Source organism: Mauremys mutica, chromosome 9 (genome assembly GCF_020497125.1).
Source record: "Mauremys mutica isolate MM-2020 ecotype Southern chromosome 9, ASM2049712v1, whole genome shotgun sequence".
NCBI classification, from domain to species: Eukaryota; Metazoa; Chordata; order Testudines; family Geoemydidae; genus Mauremys; species Mauremys mutica.
The window spans coordinates 14,194,502-14,205,593 of NC_059080.1; the positions used below are offsets into that span (position 1 = coordinate 14,194,502).

The 11,092-nt window shown below is 39.6% G+C and overlaps 1 protein-coding gene across 5 annotated transcripts in view; it reads left to right on the forward strand.

Annotated features, from left to right (window-relative positions):
• GRIA3 (glutamate ionotropic receptor AMPA type subunit 3) overlaps positions 1 to 11,092 on the forward strand; it is a 225,126-nt gene that overhangs the window by 155,721 nt on the left and 58,313 nt on the right. For all 5 annotated transcript variants that reach the window (XM_045030430.1, XM_045030431.1, XM_045030429.1 and 2 more), the window contains 2 exons: positions 765 to 1,141; positions 9,979 to 10,177. In XM_045030430.1, coding sequence (XP_044886365.1) covers positions 765 to 1,141; positions 9,979 to 10,177 — 576 coding nt within the window. The remainder of the gene's footprint in view (positions 1 to 764; positions 1,142 to 9,978; positions 10,178 to 11,092) is intronic.

Consider the following 11,092-nt stretch of genomic DNA (forward strand, 5'->3'; position numbering starts at 1 on the left):
GAGAAAATCAAACCATAGAGAACCACAGAATTTGTCCATTATGTCCTCAAAGCATATTCCAGACACAGATTATCACTGGTAAGCAACAAAAGCAACAGGGGGGAAACTCTTGTCATGTCATAAGGCTTCTAGAGCGTATGTAAGAGCAATATAATAACAAGCGTTCTCAGCTAGTCCTGATATTTCTAGGTGTAATTATTATCCCTTCCTAAAATTTAGGAAAAAAATTAACAGATGCCTTGTTAAGGAATCAAAATGGACACTAAAGGCCTGTCATCAAAATAATCCACATGTGATTTCAATCCCCAGCATCATGGTGTTGAATGACAGATTTTGGCTTTATGACAGTTTTAATGAGAGTTTATGGCTACTCGATAAAGCAAAATTGAGCGTGAAGATTATAGTAAGACTCTGTTACATAACCCTCTTCATCTTCAGGAAATACAGAATCATTTAATTTGACAGCTCACTTTCTTTATCCATATTAGTTGGAGAACATATGTAGCTAGGTTACGTGCCCCTTCTTCATTGTGCCCCTTGTAGAATTATGCATCATTTTTATTATTATTAACTTTCTATCAATAATATAATGTTCTTAAATCATTTTAATGATTCCAAAACATCTGCAATTTGCAATGAAATTCTAACCAATGATTCTTGTAATTCTTTATTGGCTTTATCATTTCATTATTTTGTTTGAGATTGTAGATTGTAATACGTGGTGACTGTTTTGTGACTAACTCCAATATGTTCTCTCTTTTCAGAGAGCAGACATAGCTGTTGCTCCACTCACCATAACGTTGGTACGAGAAGAAGTCATAGACTTTTCAAAACCTTTTATGAGTCTGGGCATCTCCATCATGATCAAGAAGCCTCAGAAATCTAAACCTGGCGTATTTTCCTTTCTGGATCCTTTGGCTTATGAAATTTGGATGTGTATAGTGTTTGCTTACATTGGAGTCAGCGTAGTTCTTTTCCTAGTCAGCAGATTCAGTCCTTATGAATGGCATTTGGAAGACAACAATGAAGAACCGCGTGACCCCCAGAACCCTCCTGACCCTCCAAATGAGTTTGGAATATTTAACAGCCTTTGGTTTTCCCTGGGTGCCTTTATGCAGCAAGGATGCGATATTTCTCCAAGGTTTGTTCCATATCACTCCATCACCTTTTTGCATTTTATGGTCATATGCTGATGCCATGGTGCATATATGTTACTTTCTCAATTTTTTCAGTTCCAAATTTTTTGTTTAACATTCCATCCAATGCTAAGCTTCATCATCAAACCACTACGCTTATTCACCTGGTAAGCGTGTGAGTGGTGTTGCCTTTAATGCCATTCGTGCATTTCTACAAAAACTTATATACACCATGTTGAGACTGTAAAATGCATAGGGTTTTACATTTTCAGCAATGCTTGGAGGGCTACCGTGTTTTTGCTGCATATCTCATTTTACGGTCATCTGCTTGGTGCATATAACATATTTATTTTGCAATGCAAAATAAGAACTGCTTCAAAAACCACATGCAACAGCACTTTAAAACACCTCCATGCCAGTCTCAGCTTATGCTGCCTTTTTAATTTTCCTTCGAGCTTTAGTTTTCTGTGTGTTTCCATTGCACCATCCATTCATCCATTACTAATTTGTTTACTATCACATTCATATATTCATTTCTCCATATGTACATCTCTAAGAGTTGTTATGTATTGTACTGTATGTGCATCATTATGTAAATCTAGGCTTGTCTGATCTCCTTGTGTTCATAGTCAATGTGGCCTTCTAATAAGTGTTAGCAGTTTTCATAAAATTACTTTTTTTCATGCAAATAGTCTTTCTGAATAAGCCGTTAGGAAAACGGATTTGATGTTAGCTCTATTTTAATGCACAATACTGATATTACGTAGAATTTGATTGCTTTTTAAAGAAAAATTTACAAAGCACTGCAGAGTGCTCAAGTTCTCTTGATTGAACAATGCATAGGTCAAAATGTTTTTTAAATAAAGTAATAGTAAAAATGTTTCTATTCATACATCATTAAAATATATTGGTGACATCTATGATAAGCACTAAATCTACATAGCTTTACAGTAATGGATCTTAACTGGTTTGTGTAATAATATTTTTAAAGTCAGTGTATAGCTACCATAATTATAAAAAAAAAGACTCATTTAGTAGAAACAATATGCCCTTTCCTCTTTAACAAAGTTGTGAACATATACACCTCTACCCCGCTATAACGCGGTCATGGGGACCCAAAATCCCTACCACGTTATAGCTGAAACCCCGTTATATTGGGGTAGGGGGCAGGGCTCCGGCGGTGATTTAAAGAGCTCCGGGCTCCAGCCGCTGTGGGGAGCCCCAGGCCCTTTAAATCGCCAGTGGAGCCTCACTGCCACAGCCCTGGGATAGTAGCGGCAGGGCTCCAGTGGTGATTTAAAGAGCCCGGGGCTCCCCGCAGCAGCCGGAGCCCCAGACCCTTTAAAGCACCGCCCGAGCCCCGCTGCCACAGCCCCGGGGGTAGCAGCGGCAGGGCTCCAGTGGTGATTTAAAGGACCCAGGGCTCCCCGCAGCAACCAGCACCCCGGACCCTTTAAAGCGCCGTCGGAGCCCCGCTGCTACTGCGCTATATGCGAACCCATGTTATATCGGGTCGCATTATAGCAGGGTAGAGGTGTATTACCTTAGGGAACCAAATGATTTCTTAATAAGCACTCATATTCAAAACAAATAGAGCCCATTTCCACATGCTTTCTGTGCCCCTCTCAATGTGCAGACAATACCTAATTCTTTGACAAATTACCTGACTTTCATAGTCTATATAAGAAGAGAAATCTTGGGTGTCATCATATCCCTGTTGAAGTCAAGGGCAAAAGTTCCATTGACTTAAAAGGGCCAGGATTTCATCGCTTATAACCTAGATCTTGATCCTGACCCTGCATTCCTTTCACACTCAAATCGCCTATTAATTTCATTAGGGATTTAGGACATGTAAGGAGTGTCGAGCTAGATGTGTTATATTTGAAAGCTAGCAATTTCTATAGTTTAGCAGTGAAGAAAGAGAAGTTGATTACTGTGATTAATTTTTTTTTAATTATGTGCACAACACATTTTCCTAAGTATGTGCATACATTAATGTTAGCAAGAAATCTGTTAAATGAGTCAGTGTTCCAATGTGCTGCCTGATTGTATATCTATAGCGTTTAGCCTGTTCCTCATGTCTATGCACTATGTTTGTGGTTTAGTCCCAAAATCTGCACCAAAACTACGCCCCTTTGCTTGCTGTTAAAGATATGGAGCAGTGATAGCATTTAAATTGCTGTTGACCATGTGTTTGCCCAATTTAAAGGACCGGGAAATAAGCACTGGGACATCACATGGAAAGCTGCAGGCATTATGCTGTTTCCACTAGACCTGTTTATTGACAGTAAATAGAAGTGCATAAGGTTTGGGGGGGGGTTAAGCTCTCATGTCACTCTTTGACCTGTTCGGCCTTGTATATTTTGCATAATGAATTGAATATATTCTATCTTTATCAATGCCACAATTATAGGTGACTTGGAAATACCAAACATACACAGATGGCAGTAAATATGTCCAGCCATAACTTTTAGCTTAATATTAATACATGAAACATCCATTGAAGACATCGTTCGGTTGTTTTGTTATCTTTAACGATAACAGAAGGCCAGACAGTTAAATGAGTTTTTATGAAAAAAATGTAAAATGTTTTAAGTTCTGGAAACACTGTTACTTTGAGCCTTGAGCTGATTTAATGTCTAGTTTATTTTCCGTAGAAAAGGACTATTCCCAAGCATTCCATTTTGAATCCATATCTTTGTCAGGAAGAAACATCATTCATAGCACATTGAGTATATTGAATGTTTCATAATATTTTATTGGCATTAAAAGGGATTCATTCTTCCATTGTGAGTTTGCCTGAATACATTTCTTGTGTGAGAGTGTACAGCACTTTTAGAGAGATGCCGACGAGCATTCTGGAGCGATCACTTTTGTGCTTCCTGATAAAGGCTCTTTCAGCTACCTTTGTGTGCAATAACTGTGACATCTCTTGGCTAGTTAGATCTATGATGGGTGAGTATTTTTTGTGGATATTCCAGAGGATATATCCCTATACTCTACTCTCCATGTTTAATAGGATTTGTCTAACCTGAATTAGATAACAGCTACTCGCTGTGTTCAGTACATCCCTCTATGGAATCAACATTTGTTCCAGCTGTTTTGTTCTGCTATCAAAGACTACTGTGTTGTCAGCATAGTGAGCTAAAGTATTGAGAATCCACTCGTGGGGGTTCAGACATAGATTATCTAAATGGAGAATCTACCCAGCAATAAAAAGCCACACAAAGCACAGTCAAGTTCGTATTTGTTTTGAGCAAAATCGTTTCCTTGCAGGTTCTACGAATCAGTGTCAAGGTTTTTTGTTTAAAAGTATTGCATGAGTCTGGTAGGTTAAGGCTGTCGAGTCCCAGGGACCTATTTCTTCCTCTGTTAAAACCAAGTGACTCCTCCTAAAGGCATTGGGAGTTACTTATAGTGGGATTTTCAAAAGCATGTAGGCATGTAACTCCCGTGGAGTTTCTGTGGCGGGAGAATGGGAGTCAGAACTGGAAATGCTGTTATTGCAATCTTTCATCAGCTGGGGTTTGGGTCATGTGGTCAAATCCTGTGCAAGCTTCTACCTCATGCAGCTCTATCACACTCAGTGAGCTTGCTGGTGATGTAAGTGCAGAACTTGGCTCACAGTTTACATGTATACTTGAAAGAAAAAGTGGCTGCAGAGATTCAGATTTTGCCCTGAGGAAGTTCAGAGTTTTCCAGCCAGCCTTGCTCGTTCTTATATTTGATTAATCTTTTATTGGTAAGAAGAGGCCAATTAAAAATGGATGTCTGCAAAGCCAAATTTTTCTTATAATTTTTATACGAAATAATACACATTTTTGTGTTCAAGAGTAGAGGAAAAATTCAGGTGCTTTTGATTATAGATAAGAATTTATTACTGTTCTGCAAAGTGAATGCAAATTTTACATAATAATGTTGTGTTTTTCTCTTGTTGCTAATTTCCTCTCATTTAACTCCATGCTTCCTTTCAAATTTCCTCTCAAGGTATGCTCACTTTCTGTTTACTTCCCTTTCAAAGCACCTCCTGAAACCTTATATTGATAATGCTGTTGTTCAATTGCCATGTCTTTGTCTCAAGCTCAGTATGAATTAGTTAATACCAAAAAAATCATTTAAAATGAATGTTGTACAGTTTGCCAACTCACTGAGGAAATGTGCATTTTATAAAACATCAAAGGTTGCTTGTATTTTTTAAACAAGAGCTTTTTAAACAGCAATGCTGCACACCTTGTACAGGTGTGACCTCTCTACAATGGTTCTTGTAGGTGTTTTAAGTTGTAATCCTTTTCTCTGTAATTGTTATCTGAGTAATGGACAATAGGTTATGTGACAGATCAAGTAAAATTATAAGTAATCTCTTATTATCAGCCTAATTTAAATGCAGAGTTTGCATGTTAACCCTTTTTTCCCTCAGCCCTCTGCACCAGCCCATGCAGTGAGTATAAGGACCCTTCATAGCAGCAGATGGAGTTGGGAGGGGAAAGTCCTGTGATGTTATTTTCCCTACAAAAGAGGCTGGCAGACCCTGCCCCGTTGCATTCTTTGGCTGGCTGGACTAGACACTGGTTTTCCATCTTTACTTTCCTCAGAGATTTTTTTCCAACCCGTCCAAATCACCACTTGTAGCTACTTTAATGTAGGTTGCTTCAGAGTGGTGAGTGTTTAATTTTTCTCTGCATGCTCTCTGGAGCACTCTGGGGAAAACAGCTCTATGGTTTCATCCAGTTTTTTCTGAAATGAACTCAGCTGTTGGAGTGAACAGAAGCTCATTCCAGATTTAACAGAAATAGATCAGAGAACTGGAGAACTAACCTGTTCCTCATCCTCCAAGAACCATCTCTTGCGCTTCACATCCCTTAGGAAATCCCATCTCTTTGGGCAATCTCGCCTCCCTTCATCTCATCACTATCTCAATGCCCAGACTCTCCAGCCCCAGAACTGTCATCAGGCATTTTATCTTGTGTCTGTTTGTCTTGATTTTTATCATTATAAGCACTTTAGGACAAGAACCGCTTACCTTTCTGGGTGTGTACAGAGCTGTATAAATTATTATATCATTATATGGCTCTGTGGTTTCACTGTTCCTGTATTGCTTGGCTTTCTGACTGGTAGCCCAAACCTGGAGTAACTAGAGAAATATCAGTAACGTCTCCTGCAGCAGGGTTCATGTTGGATTTGTGGTCCTTTCTTGTCAAAGGGCCCAGGTCGGTTCTTAACCTGGTTCTGACAAGTCCCAACTTCCGTTTGGGTAGTGCTCAACCTTCGGGCTGCTTCAGTGGATGTGCTGAGATTTTTTTATTTTTATTTTGGCAGCTTGTAATCTGAACTCAAAGCTCTGCCCTCCTTTAGCCACGTAGGATATCATCCTATTGCTAACACGCCCTCACAGGTACTCACTTTATTTCTCTGAGGTACATCTTAGACAAATTCCTCGGGCTGCTCCACTACATTGGCTTGACACAGGTGTAACTAATCTTTAAAGCTGCCTTTTTAGCGAGCTTCTGTTTAGGCAGACGGGGGCTGGAGCTTCAAGCTTTTTCACTGCTCATGTTATCAGAATGAGGTAGTGATCAAGTCTGTTCCCCACCTCCCCTAATTCTGTGTAAGTGCCTGAGAGGAGAAAAAAAAGACTCCTCATGCACTTACTGCAAAGAGCTTTTCTTATGGACTCTACAGGAGAACTGGAATTTAGAAAGTCAAGTCACCTATTTATCGTTTTGTGAGGCCCCAAGGAAAGCTTAACAGCCTCTGTGCCTTGTGTGTCTTATTGAGCGTGAGACTGCATTAAGAAAGCTTGTGCTGTCCAAAACACTGAAGTTTCTGTCATAGCTCAGGCCTTGAAAGCCATCCCTTCCTCATGGGCAAAGAGGCAATACTTCCCTTCTAGAGCTGAGCAATGTGGCTGCCTGAACAGCCTTACATACTCTTTCACATCATTACAGACTTGATGAAGTGGCCTCTGCAGATACTGACTTCAGCAGGTGGGTGATGTGAGCTATAATCCATCAGTTTTGCAGTATCTTTGGATACCAGCCCACAGCTGTTCTTGCAGTGGGATTTGCTGTTGATGTTCCCTGGGCTAGCGATATACTGGAGAATCGCAACTTCATACCTGTTAGTGTGATTTCTCCATGTCCCTCTAACCCAGCCCAGATGTCCCACTCTGCTTCCGTTGTTTTGGCAGTATTTTTATGAATGTGTATTTTGATGTTGGGTTTTCTTAGAACTGAACAGAATTTTTATTACTCAGGAATCCCCTCAGTGGGCAAGGCCAGCCAGCCCCCCCTTTATGAGGTTAGGGGTAGGGCTATAGCACAAGATTATTGCCTTTTTCTCATCTCCATCTCTTGGTAGGCGAACTTGTACCCACTGCCTGGGTGTGGCACAGAGGGGCTTGAAGGAATCCAATAATCAGGTAAGAATTTCTCATCTTCTCTGCATCAAGGGCAAGAATGGTCTGTCTGCTATAAACTCTACTGCCGAAATTGTCTATTTCTTTATCACTGCAAAAGATTGGCGTCTACTGACACTCTTTCTTGCATACACCATGTAAATAATCATTAGCAATGACATGTATAAAATTAATTATATATGGTAGGGTCCAAATCATAAAAATAAATATTCTTAGGGATTTTCATGTCAGGCTTTTAAAAAATATGAAAACTTTATGTTGTGGGGGGGGGTGGTTTTGATTTTTTCCCCCACCCATCTTCTATTCAAAATAGACACTTTTCCTTGTTTATAATACTGAGAGGAAAGAACCCTTAGCTGTAAATGTTTGGTAGGACATTTCTGTACACATAAATAACAGACCAAAAAAAAAAAGACCATTATTAAGTTTGCAAAGTCAAGAATTCAAAAGTTAGGCAATGCCAGAATTATGGTTGCCAGTGCATGTAAAGTTCCTCGTTTCCTCTATTCCACATAAAACCGAGGCTCATTTTCAGAGCGGAAGAGATACAGGTTTGACAACAGGCATTTAGCCACAAAACCCTGCACTGGTGCATTATTAGTGAAACAAACATTCCTCAATGTGTGGTAAGTGCACTGTTCCAAAAGTAAAATATACTGCAAGTGTCCCAAATGGAGTTCTGTTTTTCAATCATTTCTAGTGAATTTGTGATGTAAATTTTGGGCTACAATATCAAGGTCCATGGACTTTACTATATTTGGGACCTGATTCTGCTTCCACTTAAATCAGCGAGAACTAGAACAAGTAATTGAATAGATAATTTTGTACCAGTCTTCTGCAGTGTTACTGATCACAATGTCATTGATCAGCAGGTGCTTACCTTTAAGTATGAACATAGTCTAATTGTCTTCAGTGAAATTACTCACATGCTTAAGTTCATTGCTGGATTGGCACTAGAGTGCTCAGGACCTTGTGTGACTATGTCCTAAAATTGGGGTTTTACTTGAGAAAGGATACAGGATTGGGTCCCAGACAAGCATTTAGGCCCTTATGCTCAGTTAAGATCCCTTGTCTACAATGGAGCTACACTTTTTTTACACCAACTGAGGACTGGCCTTTTATTTTACAATTATTTTAGGTTTTTTTTTTCTTTTGCATTTTTTAAAAAGCTAAGGAAAAAAACAGGCAGTGATTAGATTTTTCACCTCACTCCTGTGCTGCTTTGGTGGTGTGGGCTGAGATGGGAATGTGGCAGACCCAAATTATTGAATAGTAACATGCATCAGTCGGTTTTAGACATGCACATTTTAATTAACATAAAAAATGTTTCCTTATTCTAATGTGTAGGATTCAGACTCCCTTAATTCCCATTGAGCCATGGCATGAGCAGACCTCATGCTGCTCCCTGGGAGTAACTCTCCTTGTGTAGGCCTCAGTAGGGAGATTATTTATCTCCGCATGTAATCAGCTAGCATAGAGCATTGGATGGGACTTTTCTGCCCACTACCTGTCATTGATCTTCTGCAGAACGAGTGGGAGGTGCGGGAGTGGGAGGGTTCCTGTGTTCACCAATCTTCTGCTTCCATTGGTCAACTGCTGTTGACCTATTCCTGGCCCCTCCAATCCCCATAGATGCCTTCCTTTATCTACATATAGTGCCTGACTTCTGGAACGGAAGTGCATGCTTCAGGTTCTGGTTCTTTTAAAATGCATACCCAGGCTATGCCAGGCAGTAATAACTGCATCAATTTTTCCTTATAAATAAATCACAAGTTACCTTATTTATACCATGCTACACCTGCATATTTTACCCAATAATTACACACTACACATCCAATTAACTTTTGAAACACCCTGCACATCACCTTACTCATTCCTTTCTCAGGACAAAACTCATAACTAGGTTTTGCAAGGACCAAGCAAGAAGTGCACAAATAGAGTCTTCAAGCATTAGTGGTATCATCTTCAGCTTTATTGCTGAAACTTTTCTCTGTCAACTTCTGGCCTCATTAAAAATTAATTCAAGGCCAAAATTTCAAGAAAGTGCTTTCATCTGTGTCTATACAATTTGTATATGTCCCCATTTGCACAGATACATAGGCACGAAAGCACTTAGTCTCAGTTCTGCCAAGACTTATGTCTGTACTAACAGTGCAGAAAATTAAGTCATCCCATTGAAGTCCTAGTTTAAGTCTTGGCAGGATCGGGGCCTTAGAGACAACTCTTGAGCTCTGTATTCAGTTTTCACTCAAACAGTGAAACTTCTCCTGAGTAATGCCTGGATAAGGATATCCGGAGTTGGCTTTTGATCACCCATTTTATGTGCACAAGAAAAATCTGCAAATATGGTATAATAAAAATGTTGCTTCCCTTCTAGAAGACAAACAGAATGGATTAACAATTTTGACCCTGTCTGTTTTACCATAGATCTCTCTCAGGACGAATTGTCGGAGGAGTCTGGTGGTTCTTCACACTCATCATCATCTCTTCTTACACTGCCAATCTTGCTGCCTTCCTTACTGTGGAAAGGATGGTCTCTCCCATAGAAAGTGCAGAGGATCTGGCGAAGCAAACTGAAATAGCCTATGGAACCTTGGATTCAGGCTCAACCAAAGAATTTTTTAGAGTAAGTAGTCTGGCTTATAGCAGCTTTGTTAAAACCTGTATCACAGTTTTCCTAAATAATAAATGCCTCATAAACAAGACCCTGAGTCTGCAAGCACTTATGAATAGGCTGAACTTTGCTTCTTTTAGTAGTTCCACTGACATCAGTATGTAGGATCAGAAGCTTAGAGCAGCAGGGTTAGTTATCTGGGGCAATTTGAGTAGCGAGGCAGCTCCCCTCCAAAAATCCAATATTGCAAGAAGAGTTTTGGCTACCCAGTTTCAGAAGCTCAGCATGCTGTGCAGCAATATAATGGCCAACATAACATTTACAATAAGACCCTTGGAGCAGTGACTTTGGGTGTTTCACATTGCCAGCAGTCAATAAATAATAATTAGAGCTTCCAATTTTGGCCTGTCTTTGCCATAATTAAAAAGCGGGATGGGAAGCATGCTTTTGCATTTTTATACGATAAATTGCATGCTGGAAATATTCAGTATTGTACAGAAATCTGCTCTGGTGGTATCAGATACTACAATTGCATTCTATTTCATGCATTAAAACATTACAATGTTGACTCCTCTACCACTGTTGATAAATGCTGACCCTTTTAATGGTGACCTGAGTGTGTAAAATTTTGCACATTCTGTTTAATGATAAACCTTTCACCATATACACATACAGACACCATCTGTATAGAGAGAAAAAAGCGTTTGTTTCTGGCAGCCTAGTATTAGAAATCTTTGATGCTATTTATAGGCACCTCACTTTTCCTACAGGAAAATTCTGCATCTGAATAGCTTGCACCCATGAATATAGAAAAAGGAATTGTTAGGGAGAGTTCTTTATTTTCTTAATAGTCTGATGTAAGGTGGAAATCCCTTCTCAGAGCAAGATCAAAGGAGCAAGTGTGGGTTTTTTTGTTTTTTTTTGAAA